General features: G+C 40.8%; 1 protein-coding gene and 1 long non-coding RNA gene across 2 annotated transcripts in view; one reads left to right on the plus strand and one right to left on the minus strand.

Moving 5' to 3' along the window:
* The window catches only part of LOC134092575 (uncharacterized), a 60,494-nt gene that overhangs the window by 18,768 nt on the left and 18,618 nt on the right, over positions 1-23,108 (plus strand). The window lies entirely within an intron of this gene.
* Positions 18,801-20,869, minus strand: LOC134092574 (homeobox protein Hox-C4a-like). Its single transcript, XM_062545546.1, has 2 exons — positions 20,405-20,869; positions 18,801-19,833 (listed from the first exon to the last, which is right to left on the minus strand). The coding sequence occupies exons 1-2, from the start codon at positions 20,844-20,846 to the stop codon at positions 19,439-19,441; spliced, it is 837 nt and encodes a 278-aa protein (XP_062401530.1). The 5' UTR covers positions 20,847-20,869; the 3' UTR covers positions 18,801-19,438.

Consider the following 23,108-nt stretch of genomic DNA (forward strand, 5'->3'; position numbering starts at 1 on the left):
GAAACTGTGAGAGGAAGAGAGGGGGAGAGGCAGGGAAGGAGGGGAAAAAAGAGAGGGAGAAACTTGTCCTCTCCTGAGCATGTGCGCTAATCTCAAATTCAACATTCTTGCTAGGTTGGCCATAATGGTTTATATATAATTTAGATTATGCCATTTTGTGTTAAATTGCTTCCAGTAAACCAGCCTCTGAAGTGTTTGTCTGTGGCTGGGCCCCTGTCGAAGAGAGAGGGCATAGCTGACTAACCTGAAAAGCAAAGAGGGGGACAATAGATGACCAGAGAGCAATTTGAACTCCAGGGGGATAATGTGGCAAAGTGCGCACTGAGGCAGCAGAAATAGCTGTGCATTTCTGTGGCGTGTCCAATTGGAAGCCATGGTGGCTTCACAAGTAGGACAGGGGAGCGTGAGTATTTTACCTTATAGGAATGCTATGAAGATGTATTGGCCCTCTGGTGACCCGGCCACCAAAACCAGTCAAAAAGCAATTTGGTATGTTAGTGTGTGTGTTAGTGTTTGTGTGTAACTGTTTGTTTCAGTGTGTGTGTGTGTGTGTGTGTAATTGTGTGTGTGTGTGTGTGTGTGTGTGTGTGTGTGTGTGTATGTGTGTGTGTGTGTGTGTGTGTATGTGTGTGTGTGTGTGTGTGTGTGTATGTGTGTGTGTGTGTGGGGGGGGGGGGGGGGTGTATGCCTGATTGTATTTGGATGCATATTTGTGTGAGTCACCAATAACACATTATAGATTAGCACTCAATTATAGTGATTCAATCACGATTGGCCCATACTAAACAGATTACATAACATGAAAGCCATGCCCTTTGTTTTGTGCTAATTTGAATGCACGGAATTGGAGTCTTGTTAACACTGATGAACAGATTGCTGATGCTCTTGATGATGACTTTGTGGCCGGCCTCACCACTGAAAAGGTCACCAGCACGACTCGTAGAGTGATCGTCACTTATGGGGTCTTGCACGTCTGTGTATCTCTTCGTTAGAGGAAGTGCACTACAATAGCACGACGTGCATACTCATGGGAGCTCCCTGTCCTGCCCCCAGGACCCCAGAGTGTAGTGCTGTAGCTGACTGGCTGCATTAGCTGCTGAATGTAGCAACTCGAGCTAGGTAAAAACGATTGCTTTTTTTTTTTTGTACCAACAGTACCTGTAGTCGGGGACCTTGAGAAATGGACATCTATGAGAAAAAATCGGCAGATTTCTCCTTTAACTTCAATTATAACTGGCATGCATTACGTTTTTATTTGATCAGTGGAGGTGTGTCGTGTAGTAGTGTACATGATGCATTTTCTTAGCTGTATTTCTCCTAGCAGGTGCTTTGTTTATTGCCAGGTGAAACACCGTGGTTTAAGCATGGGCAGTAAAAAATGTCATTACATACTGTAGCATGCAGCCGGGGGAAGCTTTAAGAGTGGTGATGCCGGTTTTAAGAGACCATTAGACCGGGTCAATGGCACTTTCCTGCATTTCCCTTGTGTTTTACTGTTGCTGTGCACAGACATCATTGGCGTCACAGGGCACAGATTATGGAGCATCATCACTGGCTAAGTAAACTTGTAATTGCTGTTATTGACCCTATAATGCCCATTAGCTGGGTCTCATTTTAACCTAATTTTTGTTGGTTCTGAGTTGGGTCTCTTTTTCAACCCCTTCATGAAGACTTTAAACTCCGATTTCAAAGCCAGCTTTCCACTCCATTACTCCTTGCCATAACACAATGTCTGCATCACTATGGGAAAGTAATAACGAGCACATACCTCATAATGACAAGTTTTGCCACCACTACTTTTAAACGGCTCACATCTTGCGCTGTCAGCAGACTTCTACACATCGGAGCACATGCTTAATTTGAACAACATTACAAGAAACTTCATAGGCGCCCCATTGATCAAAGACTCACTGAAGCAGAGGTTAGCGCAACCACCACTGCATCCACTTTCAAACACCCTGCATCGGATGTCATGACTTTGGAAGCAGCCTGCTTTAAAACAAAATTGGTTCTTTTTGCAAATTAGAGTATGGATACTTGATATAATAGAGCTTTTTTGCTATTCCTGAAAGCACAGTTTTTTTCTGACAATTTTGGTGTGATAAATCCATGAATTATCACACATTTATTTTAAGTCACTTTTCCTAAGTCTGGGATAAGAAAGTGGACGTTGAAATATTTTTGCACATGCACAACATTGTTCACAGTGTAAAAGATCTCTTAGTGGTTAGTGTGTGTTGCTTTGCATAAACGTATCAGCACCTGCTAATTATTTCCTGACTGCTTTTTCAGATCATCCTTTCAGTCCTCCACCACTCTGTGTTGCATCACATAATGTGTGATTTGACAAGTAGCCGCCCCCTCAGCCATGAAAAACAAAATGCTGTTTTTATATCATTCTTTAATTCCCCTCTCAGGATAAGCTCGCTCTGATGAGGCTGAGGAAGTTGTGTTGCATCACAGGGCGAGATAGTGTCAGTCATCATTCATAATCTGACAGAAGTTTCTGAGATGGTCAGCAGTCAAGATCACTGGTCGACATTTGCAGCTCCAAAAGATAGTGGTAATGGCTGTGCTGGAACATTATCCCCAGACATAAATCTGAATAGGTATGAAGGGAGCTAGCAAAGAACAAAAGGTCATTGCTGAGTATTTGTCTTGTCAATTACCCGTGCTAGTGTCGAAGACTTAGTAGACATGTTCAGGTGTAATGGTGAGAGTATCTCGTTTCCCAGTATTCTTCATGGTATCCATCCTGACTTCTGGATAGAACTCGCCCATTCACAGAGCGAGATGATCTCATTACTTTGTTCTGTGAGGTGCTCTGAGTGTACGGTATTGCATGTTTGACGTGCTCAATTGTGTTAAGATGTGTGGTACCTTTGCTGTTGCATATTTATGCATTATTCAGGCCTTTTTATGGTTTCTGGAGGATAAACACCATGACTCAAATGAAAATATTTGTGTATTTGTTTTTCCACTTTCAAATATAATGTTTTGTGTTTTTTTTTGTGAATGTGTGTGTGTGTGTGTGTGTGTGTGTGTGTGTGTGTGTGTGTGTGTGTGTGTGTAGATTTAGATTTGTGTGATTTGTTTATTTAAACTGACTATAGTCAGGGTGGCATTTTTACCCTCCATATATTCTATTTTCTGCTCTTGTATTCTGTTACAGAGGAACGCCTCTTCAGATATTTTTGATTGTACAGTCATAAGGACGTGTAGGCTTCTTTGACTTGTGCACTTAACCGCAACATGTAGGACTAACATAATTTTGCTATTTATTTTCCTTTATCAGTAACAACTGACACGATCAATAAACTTCCCAATTATTTACAATTAAAATGGTAGGTCTACTTTGCTTTCGGTATAGCTTTAAATACACATATGTTCTTCACTTGAATTAGACTAATTAATGTCAGTGTGCACAATGCTTCAATTTATCCTTAGCAGCATCATATTTTTTTACTGTTATGGAATGTATAAGCAGCCCTTAATACTTATTATCTTTCTTCTAAGAGGATTGCTGTCTTTCTTGCCTGAAAAGAAACTTGTTTTTCAGAGGGATTCCCTCGCAGACACTTGTCTCGCTTAGAAAGAAATAATATTACTTCCTGTTTTTATTCTGTCTGACCTGAGAATTTACTGGCTTAAAGTCTATTTAGGCTACTGCTTCACGCTCATAAAGAACAAAAAAAAGGATGCAAGTGTAACTGAGTGTTTAAGCGTTTTCTACTGAGACACTTCAGGGATCTTCATTCACCACAACTGTGATGTGATGCAGAAATGCATCACTCTCGATCTCGAATATGACCTTGAATGAAATATTAGTGCAATGTACGGCATCTCATAGAAATCATGCTATTTGGTAACTGTAGTAGTTGAATGGCCTCTCAGTGCCTGCAAGTGGCATACAGTCCTTGTAGCAGTCTAGAGTGTAGTGCTTGAGTTAGTCTGGCCTGCTGAGGGCATCGTTGTCCGGTCCTTTATTAACATTTGAATAACACTCATTGTTTCCTGACCTTGAACTATTATGCGCTCCCACTTCAGCAGCATGAGGTCCTGGGTGACCTCCTTTCCTAACTAAAGAGGTCACTACTGAGAATCACTGAGTAGTAACCTACCTTTCAGACATGGATACGAGCCACAACATTCCCACCAGGTGTAAGAATTTAACAGTGACCAGTTATTAACTTTATGTACATAATTGCTCAAATGGCTGGAGGCTTGCCCGTATTAAGTAGTATCCCTCGGCTGGTTTGACGGTCATTGTGTCTCAGCCTGACTCCCCTGCTGAATTAGATCGTCTTCCAGCTCGCCTCTCTTCTGAGGAGGTTATCAGACATTTTCCAAGGTAGTTGCTTGAGTTAGATCTAATGCCCAAGACATTGACTGTCTGTTTAAAACCAGATCGCAGATATTACTTGCTGTGTGCATGCAGGCAGCATTCACCGAGTAGTCATGTTTGCGATGGCTCTGGATGAAATATCATTGTTATCTTAAAAGGCACACCTTTATTAGATTTGACCGGTAAGAGAGAATAGGCTATATGTTATGTGGAGCTCTTTCACTGCATTATAGAAGAAAACATATTAGCAGGGCATCTGTGGGTCTCTACATTTACTAAATATCATTACGTTTGTGAAACCATTGTATTAGCAAATGCAGCCCTACAATACGTTCCCAATTCTAATCATGTGATCATAAAGTGCTTCTCTCTGATGCTGACTATTAAGGAGAACAGAAATAACATGCTATTTGACCGTATATAAGCATTAAGTAGTAAACTCTTATTTCTGTGACATCAGCAGTGATATTGCTAATTATGAGAGTGAGGGGGAGTTGCAAGACAGAGCAGTTAAATGAAATAAAATGTAAACAGATTTCTTGAGGTTAATCATGTAAACTTTATTTCATTAAAAGGAAACCATAGTAACCTTCCAGACATTCTCTCCGTCAGCTGCACTCCGAGCTGCACACTGGTTTCCGAGCTACCAAAATGTTTGTAACCATAGTAACAGGTGCATCCCTCCTCAGCCAATATAGAGACGAGGTGGCAAGAGTAGTGATCACATTGCCACATAAGAGTGCAATTGAGAGGTGTGATATGCAGCAGCAGTTGTGTAGTTTTACTGTCTGCACATTTTTCCCTGTTTAAATAAGTGTCATTTAGATGCCATTGTGCCTGTGCATGTCCACCCTGTGGAAAGTTGAGAGTTAGTCCTGTAATTTGTCACCCCCCTGAGATTCTCACTCACTCAATGTGACGGCAGTGGTCACTGATGAGGGCTAAGACTTCACAGGTTGTGGTTGTTAAAATTTCACTTGCCCTCTTACATAAACTTTTAGCAGGTTCTTCTGAGGTGGAAAATCTAATGTAGGAAAAAGACTGAGATTAATCAGTCAAACCGTAGGTCTGTCCAGTGCTTTTTCAGCCAGGGACTGGGTAAGCCTAATCACGGTCCCAGTGTTATCTGCTGCATAGCATGGCAGCAGATACTCAGTTGAAGAACTTAGTTCCCCGACATGTTGCTAAATTGGTTCTATCAGTTTCCATATTTAGCCTGCAAAGTGCTCTGCTGTTTTTAAATGTCAAAATACTTGCAAGGAGTTCTTAACTCTAAAGAAAACATTTCTGTCGTATTCACGCCCTTCAGACAGAAATGGTTGATTAATAGGCCAGGTTGATTAATAGGTCTGACGTGAAATATCAGTGTCTACCGATATTAAACGCCCAAAGGCTAAGCTGTTAAATGTGTTACTTCATGTGAATTTCAGCCTCTAATACTCCCATAACGTGATGCAACACTCTTGTCGTTCACTTTAAAGGGGCCCTCATAACAAGTTGGAACGAGATGTTGACTAATAGCCTACAAGCTAATAAAGTTTTAAAGGGTGGCCCTTATAGACTACAGGAAGCTATATAACTGTTCAGTATATTGCTCGAGGAAGTTTACAGCTTGTAGCAAGCCAGCGTCCGTGTGTTGAGGGAGCATTCCTGCCTTCTGCCCTGTGAGACGGAGTTCGCATGAGGTTACCGTGAAGCGTGCTGTGGCCAAGTGTGTCCAAATCATGTTGGGATGATGTCATTACTCATATTTGCTTACTATTTGCTTAATTTACCCATATGCATTTACAACTCAAATATATTCAGAGTTGTGTTGCGTGCTCAGAGCAACCGTCGACTAGTTGTGGCGTCTCAACTGTTGAGCTGCATACAAGTTTGACCTCTGAAGCTAGTGTCAATAATATCAATAGTATTGCAATATCAATAATGTCTGAATTGCCCATGTGAGATTTGATTGAATTATTGGCTCTCCAGTATTCTTTTGATGAGGAAACCTCTCACAACATGCTTAGACCATGCTTCTGGGAATATGTTGAATTTCATGTCATATGTTGAATTTCAAAGTCCCATTAAATGCATCTATTTTGAGTCTTTTCCCGTGGTGCCCTTACATGATCTGTGTAGTAAAGCCTACAGATACATACAAACCCTGCACAATCGATCATCGCTACAACTTTAAGACCTCAGTTGTGTTGTTTCATGAAGCGGTTTGGCACAGTATTCATCTAGAGGGAAGACACTGGCACATGGTGGCACATGGTGCCCTCTCTCTTTCTCTCTCCCTGCTTCTTTTGTTGTCCGCGCCCTGCCCGCTCAAGGACGGTGTCATCCGGGGGCGGTGCTCTGAATGGTAACTGGGTCTTCCCATGTCCGTGTTGGCAAGTGTGAGTGCTCCCGATGAAGACCATTCACCTAGAAAGGCAGAGAAAGCCACGGAGAAAGGGAGGAAAGGGGGCAGAAGGAAACAAGACATAAGACACAGGACATGAAGGACCAGAAGGCACACCAAGTCGGAATTTTGCACACCTAAGCTATTTTCAAGGGATATTTTTCATCCGTCATGATAAAGCATCAGCAGATTCAATTTTGCTTTAACAGCATTTAATTGCACATAGCGCTAGAAAAAAAGAAAAAGAAAAACACGCAGTGGCACTCTGGTGTCACGGGAAAAAGTGTAGCACAAGATGTATACCTTCATATACGTATCATTATTGCACCTGATTTTTTTTTGTCTAAATATAGACATCAACTGCAGAGAATAATTCTGTATCAGTTACCATGGTGGGGGCAACAGCAGGCAGTGTTCAGGCTTCTATAGAGAGCAATGTAAATGAAACGCTACTAGAAGAACTAGAATGTAAACAGGATGAGCCGGAGGAGAAACAGGCATCCAAAGCCTCGCGGCATTTTCACCCTCAATAGCAGTGTGTGTGTACATGCATAATGTGGCATGTTACACAAGACATTGTGTAAATCTTTAAACCCACATTTCTGCATATTTGTCCACAATTCACATCACAAAAAGCAAACGTGCCTCCAAAACGCACGAGCACGTTTATTATATTTTACTTTTACTCTCCCGTCATTATTCAATCTTCTGTGGGGACTCCTGTCTAAAGGTTTTCTCATTCCATTTGTGGGAGTTCTGCCTCAAATTTGTAGGGTTCAAGGAGTGTCCTAAGGCAGAGTGTGGCGTAAGTAATCTTAACGGATGACAGCTACCTGTTGTCTGAGCTAAAACAGACTCTCCAGGCACTCGCAGATCACCTAAGTGCTCATGTCAAATTTCATTTTTTGGGGCGCCAAATTGAATTTCTGTGGAGAGATTTGTGTTCTCTTGGGTTAAATATGAACCTCTGAAATTCAATTTACATACACTTCCCATTTAGTGACTTGTGTTTTGACCTTTCTCAAAGGTAAGGCATAAATGAGATGGAAGCAATGCATTTATGGTAAGAGGAACTATTACAAAACCATTTCCTGTCAATAACCTGGGCAGATCTCAAGTTATGGTACATTATCTGATATGGAAATTCACTGTAATCAGTATTGAGCTTTGAATCACAGAGCGCTTAAGCACTAAACTTTAAGTAGACAGAGATATGCAAACATTTCTAAGGGCACATCATTTGCCAGTGTAATGACAGATAACAGTCACACAGAATTTGAATCCATGCATGGTTCATTTGCAATATTAATCTTAGTTTTACATTTACTTTTATACAGTTCAGCACCTACCTAAATGCAATATCAAAGATTTCATGAGGTTTTCAATGCAACATACTGTAGACCATCCGGAAAGGACATATGAGCTAAGATGCGGTAGCTTCATCAAACTTAATGGGTGCACAAAATCACTAATGTGAGTATTTTACAAACCATAGACTATAATGCCATGCATTCTACCACAACATTTGTAACATTTCAAAACAAGCAATTATACAAACAAACGTGACCACTTCATTGTTAAAGAAACTACACACAGATTCGTTGAACACTATAAATATGAGCCATAAACTGACCCTTGAGACAACTTGTGCAGATGGCGTCAATCTCCAATACTGTGCATGAAAAAAGTCATTTCAAGATGTTTGGGATACAAGACATGTGCTTTTTCATCTATCTTATTTCATCTATCTTATTCTTAATCTTATTTATTCCATAAAATCACTCATTATTATTTAGCATAATGTAATTGTATGTTGTCTTTATGAGGTAAATAATTTATTTGAATTTTATTTGAATGTAAAAACAGCAGCTACATTTTTGGATGTAGGATATAGGAGTAGTGATACCTTGTGCATGGATGGAGACCTTTAGTTAAAAAGGTTTCCAACCACAAATGACTATCCACAGGTGTGAATTTGAATAAAAATTTGGTTAAACCAAGGTTAGCCTATAACTTTGAGCACAACAACACATTAATAAAAAATCAATTTCATAAGCACGAGGAAATGTGGGGAAATCATTTGCAAATGTGGTTCAGTGCAAGTTTTTTGTTTTTTGTGATTGATGCCTGGATGAAAAGTTTTGACTAAATTAATTTGTAGGTTGTAGCTACATGTCAGAAGTGTGAGGAAAAAGTATAATGAAATAATCATTTCCTCAGTTATCAATCACTATTTACAAGCACATTAGAAATGTTGACAAGGCATAGGGTGCTTCTGCTTCACTAACCATTCTGAAATATATCTCTTCACCAGTTTCTTTGCCTTCCTACAGATCAATCAAATAATCAAAACTGGATAATTACATGTTGTGCTCACCAGGAAATTGTGTGGCACAGCTATCTTATTATATCCTGAGCAAGTACACAGATCTCCTGGAGTCATGGCTGTAACTGATATGGCTCACAGCCTGTTGCACACAAGGCTTGTAAAAACACTTATTAAGAAGATGCCATAATTGCAGAGGCGTTCCAATTGAAATAAATCTCTTTAGCACTTTTGAAGTGATGCACGTTGTAGTTACTAGTTAGTAGTGTTGTTGGTGGAAGAATTGTATTTGGCATTATTTTTACATTGCAGCGTATGCTCTGAGCATTGATGAGCATGTATGCAACAATCTATATAAAGCATAAATGCATAACACAGTATGCATATAATAATCAAACAGGTTTGAACAAAGATGGAGTTAATTAAGCTGTATGTGGATGCTTGATGCACATAATGGGTTTCAAAGCAACGCCGCTCCTTCGATTCTCTCTACCTGTCTTTCTCTCCTGTTGTTTTTTTCTCTCCTTTTTCTCAGTTTCTGCCTGCCTCTCTCTCTCTTTTCTCTCTCTCTCTCTCTCTCTCCTTCTCTCTCCCTCACACACACACACACACACTCTCAACAGACACACACTCTTTCTCCTACCCTCCCTCCCTTCTCTTTCTCTCTGTCTTTCTTTGTGCTTGCTGGTGTGTCTGTTCCCTGTGATGGATGTTGTGCAGGAGAATGTCAACCCCACGTTGACCCTGCCTTCCACTGCAGATATGATCTCCATTTAATTTACCCTTCAAGCCTTTTCGCCTTCTCCAACACAAAAAAAAAAGGGGGGGGGGGGGGGGGTGTTGAGGGAGAGAGATGCTAACCCCACAGACTGAGCACATGCCACATATGCCCAAGTCTTATAATGAGGTTTAAAGAATCTCATTTAGCTTCACATTATTAAAGAGAAGCTACAGTTTCAATCCATATTAGGTTCACATAAGCTGCAACGGGGTCGGCGGTGACATCCCGTTAACCATCTATCTTGCCCATTTTGGTGTGCTTCCATTTCTGTAACCTAATGATATTTACTCGATATGAATATGAAGCCCATGCAGCGATCTGGCAGCTTCAGTCCCCCATAGCTCCACACAGATCCTAAGTAGAGCCAGAGACTAGATTGGATCGTGCTTGTTGGTGTTGTTTGTTTGTTAAGCATTTTTGTGTGTGTTTGTATCTGTGTTCTTTGCCTGATGTGTTTCTCTCACCTACCTCATTGAGTGTGTTTTTGTATGTCTTTGTGATTGGTGTGAATTGTAATAGCAACAGATTATTTTCCCTTCGGGGATCAATGAAGTACTGTACTGTGTCTCTCTATCTGTCCGTTTGTCCAACTCTCCAATGCTGTGTGTTTCATTTTAGATGGTCAAATGATGAGTTATAGTCCTGTATGTATATGTATATGTATATATATATATTCTTTTATTTTTATTAATTAAAAAAAAAATGTAAATTAATAAGATGAATGGCTCTGATAGTGACTTGTAAATGAGCGCAGCATGTTATTTAATATGATTGGGTAGCAATGGGATAATCAGACCTGATGAACGAGATGAGTATCTCAACATTTCCATTCTTTATTCTACAAGTGTTTGAAATTCAAATAGTAACTACAAGGGGCATCTATACTAAAACCAAAACAAAGTTGGTGAACTGTAGTAGTGAACTGCTGTAGACAGTGGGAGTGGTTGAACTACTCAGTTGGTATGCAACAGGTTTTACTTCTTAATAGATAATGACAGAGCACACTCCCTGGTAAATCAAGCTTATCTGCTGCCCTGGCACACTGCATGGGTCAAGTACTCTAGAACGAACTACCGACGATCATACGCACAACAGTGCATAATGTCTATGATAGGTATTAAGGAACACCAACACAGGTGAATCCCCATATTTTCTAAGGAGTCTGAAAGTCGTACAGTCACTATTTTGTCACATAAGGGCACCTTTTGCAATGAAGCTTGATTTTCAGTCCATTTGTAAGTGACTTTGGATAAGGGTGTCAGTAAAATGAGTGAATTTAAATCTTGTCAAGGTGTTTGCATATGTGCTGTTGTGATTTACAGTTATTGATCAAATTGACTTGTGTTGATTTGGAGAATGATTTTATCCATGTACATATTTTAATCAGTAGCCTATGCCTTCTTCCTGGGTACTAGACCCATGACACTGAAGTTCTACTTAAGCAAAGAACATATTAGCAAGAACACGTTATACTTTATGGTTTAAAAATATGCGCTTGCAAGTTTTGTGAAATATGACAAATGTGTCTTCCATATCAAATGACAACATACATTATGTATAATGTGTGTGTCATTGATGATGAGCATTAGCATACAAATTGGGTGGGCTTGTTATTTTCTATTAACGATATACTTAAAAATGTAGTGGCTGGAAAGGCCAGGGAGTGAGAATGTAGAGCTGAGTTTTCACTTTTCACATTCTTTCATTATCTTTACATCTTTAGCTAATAAACCTCTCCGCATTCAAGTGGAATCTATGGGCCCGTCCCTCTCCGGGATACCCGTCCAAAGCAAAACTTTTATGCATTTTTTTTACCCCTTGATATGTGTTCTCACTAGCATCTCCGATGGTTTGACACGGTAAAATACCTGTCTGAACCCTAGGGTTGTGACAGTCTAATAAAAAGGGTCCAAATAATACAGCCACAAATCAATGAATGCTGTTGGACAAGGTTTCAACAACTACTACTACAGTTGTACTTGTACTACCCCTAGTATTACTAGATAACAGGCTAGACATTAATTAGTGGTGTTGCTGAAATGGATGTGTTAGGGAGATCGCTAAGAGACAAATGTTCACTTCTAGGCTACATAATAATAATAATAATAATTATAATTATAATTATAATTATAATAATAATAATGGTAATATTAATTATACTAGTATTGTGTATTTATTTATTAGTTTATTTATGTGAGTCACTGTTAAATCACAACAAAGTATGCAGAATATTGCATACAGCGTCGTTGATTTCTCTGCCTCCTCTCCTGCACCAAGACTACAGCTCCCGGCTGCTGCACTTCTAGCGAGCAGGCAGCTCCGTGAACTCTGGATGAACCGCAGCGACGGCAATAAATCAATTTTTACTCTCCTCGCTCGCAACGCTCGCACCGTTAGCTCTCCCTGTCAAACCATTACAATGTCTCTCTGTGAGGAGGAGGCCGTCTCGGCAGAGCCAAGCAGAAGCATCAATACACGAAAAAAAATGAAGGGAAGAGAAGAGGCTGCACACGATTAAGGAGGTGTTTTTTTAAAATCACACACACGCGGCTAGCAACGCCATGTTCCAAGCACTGCACAATTTAAGAAAAAGTAAAAACATAAAGCAAATTGCTGTTGCAATTCTGACCAGTGTTGCAGATGCATGTAGCCTATACCCATACGATCCTTTTTTCAGCCGTGCTAATCGTCTCCGATCCGTAATTAGCTCTATACTCCCCCTAATCCGAGCCATATCTGATGACTTTCAGAGGGCAGATCAGACGAAAGGGAGACTGGGAGAGGCAGGGAGCTGGAGAGATGTGAATGGGCAAGGTACAGGCTGGGGTAGGATCCATGCATACAAATGGCCTCGTCTCGGCGGAGTCAGCCCAAGATTTATGACTCCATTGCCTTCTGTTGCTGTAAACAACGCCGAGTTTCAAAAAAAAGAGAAAGAAAAGAAAAGATGGAGTCGACAGAGCATAGACGATTCCTACATCAGCGTAGAGGAAAATTTTCGCTGGTTGAGCACGATGCTGTTACAAATTTTACATGCGATCACATTTGTAAGATAAATAAATAAATACATAAAAAACTTGACATTTGATGGTATCGAGTCGACATTGCTGCATCTTATAATCATGCTTAATTTGATCATTTTTATGCCTATTTTATACCAATATAATTATTTGAGTTTAATTACCAAACACAATTGTACAGCATGATGATTTTATTTAACTTTTCCGTCAAATTTCCCACTCTAATCACACAATTATTCAGTATTTTATATTAATGAATTGTGTTGTATGTCTTGGTTTTATATTGTAGGTATAGGCCTATGTTATTAATCTGTTCAACGCCTACTTCCCCACAGTAGGCTATTTAGTGTTATATAGCATTCATTGTTATACAAAGCCTTCCTGTGGCACTGTAGCCTACCTTCAATGTTGTCTCCCCTTGTTAATAACTTTGGACCATAGCGTCAATTCGCCTTCATGATTAAATGCAAATATGGACAATTTCTTAGGGATTAGCCTACCTGTGGGGCCGTGGATTGGAGGTTAAAGTTAATTCTCCTCCCGAACACACTAAGAAACTAGCGTTAGGCTACTCTGTGGTATGAAGAGGACTGTAACAAAGTCGCTAAACAAAATCAGCAGTGCAGCCACCTAAAGATTGTGGCTTTTTACTAAATGTAGCAAGAAAAATGTGTTGTACTTGAAAGGTGAAGGAACTATGTGCTTGGCATAACCTGTATGCACCCACACCTCCTTGGTTGGACCCAGACGGCCACCCGCAATGCATGCGCTGTAGAAGACACCACGAAAATGGCTAAGCCTAGACCTCTGTCTACTTGAGGCCTCTTGATGTAAATACCAACATGCCTGTCATATGTTCATATAAAAGCACAATTTCAAATTCTGCTGCAAGTCACAGGGCATTCGATAACTGTAAGCCTTTTGCGTTGCATGTGTTTTTAATATGCATCCTCTGAAACCAACGAATTCACTTAATGACTTAATAATACATTTTCGAACAATATCATGAATAGCTATAAATAGTCATAGAAAACATTTTTGTTCACTGTGAATGCATAACAAGTGGGAGCCACCTTAGAGGTACAGGCACGTAGTTCTCTGTGCAGGTTCTGTCATGTCAAAACCGATGCATTTAGAAGCAAGTGCCCAAAGGTGGCACGAATCTCTCTCACTCACTCACACACACACACACACACACACACTCTCTCTCTCTCTCTCTCTCTCTCTCTCTCTCTCTCTCTCTCTCTCTCTCTCTCTCTCACTCACTCACACACACACACACACACACACACACACACACACACACACACACACAAACACGTTGATTTCCCCCCTTAAAAACTGCCAGACGCGCGCATGTATATCCACACACAGAGACTCAAGCACGCATACACGCGCGCACCCATTGGCGAGAGGGGAACATCTGCTGTTCTCCAGAGTTTGAATAAGAGAGCGACTAGATTTATAGCACGTCGCCATTGAGAATGCCCTCCCTCCTCTGTTCAATAGTCAGGCGACCTCTGTTTCAACTCTGCGAGGCTGCTACCATGGGCGTTGATACATATGCACTACATACGCTTAGGCCTTCCTGTATGAGCTCTAGCCCTCACGCTTTTCTTCTTTTGTTAAAACGAAAAGAAAAGACCAAATGAGCGCATTCTTACCATGCTTATTTCTGTTTAAAGGTGTTGTGGCAATACAAAACTTAAACATAGACACAGAAAAAAGGCGTATTAAAAACTGTCGATAGTTTAACGTTTTTTCCCCTTGGAGACTCTCCCCAGCGCTGTGCAAGATGGGGAAGGGCGGAAGAACTTAAAACGTGCTTTAAAATGATGTCATAAATCAAAGTGTTGCAAAGGAATGTTGTACTTGAAACTATTCCAGATATGGCCTGATTTACAAATGAGCATTTTCGCATGCATTTTTGTCGTGTTGACGCACGTTTTATTCAACAGCATGTTCAGAACTTTTTTTTAATTAAAGAAACAAAACAAAAGAAAAAGCGAATAAATGACTACTCCAGTGGTGAAATAGTACAGTGGGCTCTCCCAACGTTGCATCTAAACATCAGACACTAGTCACTACACCAAGTGCAGTGGTCGATGTCACCATTAAAGGGGTCTCTAGCGCTTCTTCTGTTTCCTCTCGCTTTAAGTGTCCCTCCTATCTCAAGTAGGGTCGTGACCTTCCCGGTCGCCAGACACCAGCTCACAAGTAAACACTTCATTGGTACTACAAATATTTATCGTTGTCTTGCAAACGGAGAAAATCGCAAGACTTGCACTTAACCTAATACGGCAAGTCAAACACACACACACACACACACACACACACACACACACACACACACACACACACACACACACACACGATACAACATTTGGGAAGCTAAGAAGTAAATAAATCTGCATATGGAAACCGATGTCAACAACTAGAGCCTATTCAAGTTATCAATCTAGTTTAACTTTGAGAGCTCATAACCCTTCAAACTAAAAACACGTGAAGATAAAATAATATTTATTTCAAATGTATTATTTTATCATTAGGCCTACTGTAACTACATCTGTTTACGTAAGTCTCAGAAATGAAAAGAAAAATGTCTTCTAACTTGCCCTTGCCCCTGTTGCTCAAATGATATTTTACTATGTGCATGATCCAAATGTAACCACAGTCGCATTTGTAGTCTATCTATTAAAAGACCACAGTTAGATGACAAATAGTCATTTCAGCCTTTTAGCTGCGTCCTGGTTGAAGGGTATTTACTGATGCGCCTCTGCAAACTTAAATTGATGAACATAGATGCCGTATTGGACGGTTATAAAGATGTATTCCAATCCATTGACAACTGTTTGTGTATTGTGATATGCACACTTTATGTATCGAAGGCATCATCAATTATCTTGCTAACTTGGTAACTCTCGTTTTTCATTAGTAAATGCAGGTATGGTGGTTATAGTTATTGATTATTTTTCCCTATATGAACACAGTTGACTTATATTAGCATCGATCACAAGCTCAGTTAATGATGTAAACTCTGACTCCCAACTCTCTCTCTCTCTCTCTCTCTCTCTCTCTCCCTTTCTCTCTCTCTGTCTGAAAGAAAGACAGAAGAGAGAGATGCATGCAGAGAGAAGTAGCCTATTGCACGGTGTGGCCTGGCAAAAAAAAAAAAATATCTCAACATGTATAGCATGCGTCCGCTGCTTACTTTGCCGTACACAGTTCTGATAGCTACTCAGCTGCTGTACCTGTGACAGAGCGAGGACAATTCGTGGAGTGTGATGGTGTGATGTCAGGTCTCAATCAGGCTCCTATGTGAAATGACCACAATTAAACGTACCAGCAGGACATTAACTGGGCATTAGTTAGGGACGTCAGAGCGGCGCTAGGGTGCTACGATGACAACACAGGATGGCGATTCCCAAAGAAAACAAACAATGTATGTGTTTACAAACTAACCGACTAATGTTGTAGATATCAATAGGGCTCCTTGCATCTAGGCCATTCAGTAAGTTATAGTGCATATCTGATGGCTCACACGCATGGAACGGCTCTCTTGTGGGCAATAGCATTCTGGCATTACATTCTATTAAGCTGTACTTACTACTCCTTCTCATACACTGATGAATATCATGAAGATAAAAGTCTGATGAGAGATGCAAGAGACCATCCAAGTTAACCACCTCAACAGTCAATGGAATGATGCTGGTAAAATCATGTCTGCCTCAGTCTGCGTGGCTTAATATATTACTTTAAATAAATATAGGCTGTTTTGTCTTGCATATTACAATTTAAGGTATTTATGCCATTACTGAATGGCTTAGTGTAGTTACACACTGATATATTTGAGTCTACTGAGAAACCATATGACAAATGTATCCATTATTAACATAAGATGGGATATCCTCAAAACAACCCAAAGGCCATCCTAACATTACAACATAAACACAAACACACAGTCATGCAAGCTTGCATTCATAAATACACCCTCCCACATGCACGCACCCTGACAGTCGAAGTCGAGAGAGCTTTAGTGAGTGTGTCACGACGTTGTAAAGGTCGAGCAAAGGATGACACCAAATAGTACAAAGGACCTGCCCTCCACGTGAACTCCTTGCCCTCTTTATCGCCTGTTCAAAAAATTCCAAAGCATCCCTTCTTTTTAAATTCTGGGCGTGAAAGCAGTGTTTGGGAACTACGACTGCGTTTTCAGCATGGTACTCAGACTTTTTAGTAACGTGGTCGCTTGCCCGCCCCCTCCCTCAGAGAAAGTAGCTAGGCAGATTGTTTCTATTTTAACAAAGCTAAGTATATTTGCTTTCTGCAAAGGGATGTGAGACAGTCATATCGTCTGAAACCTCGAGTGGAAGGCTAAGCGTTGGTAAGGAGAAGTTTAAATTGAAGGGTCAGATTATGCGGTCACGAAAATGTCTTCTGTGTCAGGTTGGGGTCTGTGGTAGCCCACTTAAACCTGAAAGTCAGTGTCATTCAAGCTTTAGGTAGGCTAGTACACGCCTTAGAATAGTTCCGCCAATCCCTGATGCAGTTTGTTGTGTTGTTTTAGGTTTTTATTTATTTATTTATTTTTTAGGTAAAGAAAAACGATTGCATTTGTTTCCCATCTATTTCCCAAACAACAGACACAGACCAAAGTGTCAGTGGGACGAATTTAATTTTGAAACTTGTAAGTTAGCTGAATGTAACATTCAGAAGTCAGGCATTTAGGCTCGCGGGCAGTCAAGTATAGGTGTACAAGCAGGGGATCAACACACTCTTAATAGTCCTAAGGTAGGCCTATTACAGTTCAGTTAACCAGCTTCATTTTTTGTCACTCAATCCTGTCAAATCACATTGAAAGTCCCTTTGATGTTTTTACGTTTCGATCTTAGGCCTAAAACATCACAACAATCACGAATACTTGAGTCATTAATCATATTAGCTATTCTTAATACTTTTAAAACTACATTTTAGCAACCTATAAATATTTCCTACATGGCGCAATGCAGTTGTAAGTTTGTGTGCAATCCTTTTAGAAGATGGAGTTGTCATAATCTATAATAACGTGGTTTACTAATTCCGGAAAAACACAGTGACGCTGTCAGAGAATGACTATGTGAAATTCGACTCTCACCCGGCCTCCAAGACCGTCACACATTTGATTTGTGGAAATTAGTCCAATGCATAACAGTACACACAACAATACAAACACCTGGTCTATAAAGATAGTCTTCACTAGTTCATTGCAAATTGTCAGAGAGAGAGAGAGAGAGAGAGAGAGAGAGAGAGAGAGAGAGAGAGAGAAAGAGATACACAGCCTATAGACAAAGTAGGTGTTAAACAGGGAACAAACACACTGGGTGGGCTTGTTTGTATTTGGTAATGGTTTACAATGTCAAATGTAGCCAAGCCACAACCTACTTCAATTTGAATTAGGCAATATCAACTTACATTTACATGCCCACACATTTCATAATATACATCTAGCTTATTTTTATTTCAACCCCCCTTGACCAAATCATATTTTCTCTCTCTATTTTTTTTTTCTAATCCGGTATGAAGTCGCAAGTCACATGTATACTTGCAAAACTGTCAAAAGAGGGGTGCAGAGGTTATCAGCTATTCCGATGGGGGACTTACTAACCTTTACTTGAACCCCAAAACTTCTATTCATGTGAGATGACTTGGAAAACCCTTAGCCCTTGTGAGGAGCCCCCTCACTTGTAAAAGAATAGAATTATTGTTAGAAAAGCAATCAATCAATTTTCCGATGTCATTGAGCACTTCAGGTTTCGAAAGTATTTTGTTCTGCTGTTTTGATGCCCGTGTAGACGTTACATGGTCCAAGGTCTGTGTACACATATAGGTCAAATACCAAAAAAAAAAAATATATATATATATGTAAAAAATAGACGACCAGGCGTACTCTAAACTAATTGACACTCACAGTTTTATTTACCACTACGATTATCACAAATACATTTAAACTTATTTTATTGCATTTGTTTAACAATAACAACTTGTATTCAGTCTAAATCACAGTACTAGTATCACAAAACGCACTACCCTTTTTATTCAGTATTAGAGGCCTTATTTTGGAGGTTGCGCAGAAACAAAACAAACTCACAACATTTTACTTTTTTTACATGAATACTAACTACGTACGTTCAGCCCTGCAAGACGTGTAATCATCTTTTACATGGGGAACAATAGAAATATCTACAATTTTGTTTGCAAAATAAATAAAAGGATTGTGCATGTAGGCCATTGAGCAGACGGATAGTATCCCTCACACTCTTTTGTTCAAAATGTCCATGTAAGTATCAGTCAACACAATTTATTAAAATGGCATAATTACTATGTTTAATAAATAAACCCTGATAGCCGAAAAAATCACTAGGTATTCGCAGTAATCCATGCTATATAACATGCATATTTATATAACTATGGACTCAGAGGACACCCAGTTTTACGCACAAGAACACTACGAAGAACATATCTTAATATACATATAAAAAGAATATATTTCCATAAATATTCCATTGTTCTCTTTCCGCAAGTTGAAATATTCTCGTGTCTATAACCTTGTAATATCCTGATCTCGATCGACCCCGGGAACCCGAGAGAGTTGCTCGGGGACTGCTACGGTGCTGGAGCCCGCGCTGTTAGATACATTGCCGGCTGTGGTAGCTGTGTTGGCCCCGGCGGTTGCGCCTGAAGTAGACGACGAAGAGGAAGAAGATCTGACTTTGGTGTTGGGTAGCCTATGGTCTTTTTTCCACTTCATCCTGCGATTCTGAAACCAAATTTTGATCTGCCGCTCCGAGAGCACCAAGGTGTGGGCGATTTCGATGCGTCGTCGCCGAGTTAGATAGCGATTATAGTGGAACTCCTTCTCCAATTCTAAGACCTGCTGGCGTGTGTAAGCAGTCCTGGACCGCTTGGGCTCTCCTCCAGTGTAATTGGGATTCACTAGAAAGGGGTAAGGTGGGGAAAGGAAAGAAACAGAGGAAAAAGAGGGAAAACAGAAGAAAAAGAGGATAGTAAATTCTGAGTGAAGTGAAATGTGAAAAGTATCTAAAGTGAATTGGGTATCAACTTTATTTTCATTTAACCACTTCCTGAAAGACTCGGCCTGGTCTATATAATGAGCGGTCGTTTCACACTTAGAGTGCAGCTAAATTATTAATTCAACATTACAAATCTAAGATATTTTTTGCCTCCTCTTTTACTCCCTCTCTCTCTCATCCGCCCTCTCTCTCTTTCCTCCGACACATACATAACAGAAAAAGCCACATGGCAATACGGCTGTCCAGACTAGTGCCTCCGCTATAAAATTTATGGCGGGTGTAATTGCCAATGCTGAGTCGTAAATCCGCCTCATATGCGTCGTTTCAAAGGGCTTCTCTCACAACGTACGTTGCACGGGGCTGGTTCAAGCAGACTCCCGAGGTAAAATAAGAGAAGGGGAAGGGGGAAACGCACGTGAAGGAGGGAGTGAGAGAGCAAGGGGAAACAACAACACAGGGATTTTGATGCCTACCGGTACTGACGTGGATTTTCTTCATCCAGGGGTAGACCACGGGCAGCTTAGTCGCGGCTGTGCTGGTGGGGAGCTCCGGGGCGGCTTGGATGCAGGCGGGAGGTGCTGTCGGTGGGGTTGTGGGGGATGTGGGTAAAGGTGGCGGGGGCTCACGTGGAGCAGTCTGCGCCTTCCCCGCCGCCAGCAGGCTCCCTGAGTGCGTGAGCCCATGCCCTCGCTGGGGCTCCGGCTCGGGTATGCTTGCACAGTTATACGGGCGCTCCGGATAGGTCACGCGCGGAGGATACAAGTCCTGATGGTGATGCTGGTAGCCGGTGTCCCTCGTGCGGCTGTAATACTCAGGGCTGTGTTCGGGGATGTAGCTATTTTGTGAATATTCCTCGCAAGGAGGAAATTTCGGATCGATGTAGTTAGAGTCCATCAAATACGAGCTCATGATCATTAATTTCTGGAGTGGAAAATAATTTTTCTACCTTTGTCGTTTTTCTGGTCCATAAAGCCCTCCTACTAGCGAGCTACCCTGTAAAGTTACTTTTACCACGTGACGCTGCAGTCCAATGGCAGCCAACGAGGTAGTCCCCGGATAAGGAACCAAATGTTTATTCGAATCTTTATGTACCCCTTTGTGTAGGTGTGCAAGAGTGTTTGATGAAATGGAGGCCCGGCATATCGATGACCCTGCTTCTGCATATCGCCGAAAGCACACATAAGGGTTAAGTAGCCATCGCTGGTTGCGCCCATGTGCTGGAGTGGTCCTAGCTGTTGGACACAGGTAGCCAGAGAAGGTCGAAAAATGTGCTGGAAAGAAATAGTAGAAAGTAGCACAATCGACATACCATAGCGTGGGAAAATATCAAAGCGACCGAGAGACGGATCACTCGACCTGAACTTAGAGATGATACAGTTCAGGACATCTATGCTGATGCAGCAGGTAGAAGTACAAAAATAACGCTAATGCATAATCCCTATACAAGAATGCGGGACAAAACAACATAATATTTCCAAGAGCTCAAGAAATTGACCCAGTTAAAGGAACCAAAATGCCAACCAAAATGTGGCGAAATTGACAATATAAATGCAGTTATTAATAACAGCAGCAAGACTTTGTATTCTACCAGTATCAGTTTAAATTGGGATACCAATTGTATTCTGCTATTAATTAGAAAAACAATGGTGGGCCAGTTAAAGGCAATACCGCTTAGCGGTTGTTCAAGAGGCCGTAAATAAGGAAAGTAACTGAAAGCTTTTGGGGCAACAACAGTCAGTGAGTCTATTGCCACAGTAGAGCTACCCTTACAAGAGCAGAGGCAGTTGTGTTAGGAGGACGTGATCAATAGCTGCGCGATGGACTGCAGACTGTATCCCTCCAGCATCTGTAATTGACGAGTCTCAGAAGCAGACCTGCGGGTTACGGCATCACAAGACTACTTCTTAAATAATGGATATCATTGCTTTGTCAGTTTTTATGGGATAAGAATAAAAACGACACATAACGTTAGCATGTCTTATTTATAGGAATCGCGCACGGCCAGCAACGTCGAAGGCCTCTGGTTGAATGTTGTCTAAGTTTTATTGGGCTGTAAAACGCCGTAAATCAATCGCCTCCAATGATCCCCACACGCTCCCATGCTTTACGGTTTCCTCGACCAGTCTTCCCCTTCCCTCGCTCTCTCCTCCTCTTTCCCCTTCGCCAGTTTCGTCTTCCGCACAGGTTGAATTTGACTGCTAAAACATATCTCATATCAGAAGTTATATGATGGAGCACAGCTTGACAAAGCGGTGGTATTGGAATCGCCCATGTATTCCCGTAGATGCGAATTTGCGGTTGTTGATTGCTCACACAAATTCGGTTCTACAGGGTGCATATAGACGACTTGGAACACAGCGTCCATAGCTGTAAATGCCAAATGAGACTCAAACACCTCCCTCTACCTCTCTTTCTTTCTGCCTCTCTCTCTCCCTCTCTCTCAAAACACACACACACACACACACACACACACACACACACACACACACACACACACACACACACACACACTTACAACTTACAAGCTCAATGTGTTTCATTTATTATTTGAGTAATCAGTTTTAGAAGTAAAATTGAAACGATTCAGCTATACTTGAGCAAAACGAGTCCATAGCCTTCTTGTATGCAATGCCAACGTGTTTGAACTTTGTTGAACGATCTGGAAATAGATTACTACTGACACATTTTCCACAAATTTGATTTCATCTTAAAATGTTGCTTTCTGCTATTTCCGTAGACTAGGCCACAGGCTGAGAGAAAACATAGGCCAAATATTTGAGAAATTCCGCAAACATTTTGAGACGTCGTTAGGGTCAACTAAAGAGCTCGTAAATTACAAAATGGTTCAAGAAGCCACTCTCTTCATTAGGGGTTTTCAGACCAGACCAGACCACCAGACACAGTCTCAAGCACCATTTTTATTCTCAAACCTTCGGAAGTATGTCCAACCACAGCTAAAAATGGAAAATTACTGAGCACCTTTATAACTAACTGAACTAGTATGATGAAATAACAAAACGTCATATCTCTCACATTTGCCCTAAACTTAACCCTGGGTGCCTCTACATATTATAAATATTCAATAAAAACGGAAGATACAAAAGCAGCCATGTGACAGGAGATGAAAAATAACTTTCTTTTGTCCCCCAGGGTTTTTATTCTGTTCGTCATTACCAT

This window comes from Sardina pilchardus, chromosome 9 (genome assembly GCF_963854185.1).
Source record: "Sardina pilchardus chromosome 9, fSarPil1.1, whole genome shotgun sequence".
NCBI classification, from domain to species: domain Eukaryota; kingdom Metazoa; phylum Chordata; class Actinopteri; order Clupeiformes; family Clupeidae; genus Sardina; species Sardina pilchardus.

Excerpts from the sequence above, each read along its gene's own strand:
- LOC134092574 (XM_062545546.1), bottom strand. The coding sequence starts at position 20,846 with ATGATCATGAGCTCGTATTTGATGGACTCTAACTACATCGATCCGAAA. Across the intron at positions 19,834-20,404 it reads GAAAATCCACGTCAGTACCG|TGAATCCCAATTACACTGGA; the intron begins GTAGGCATCAAA and ends ACCCCTTTCTAG.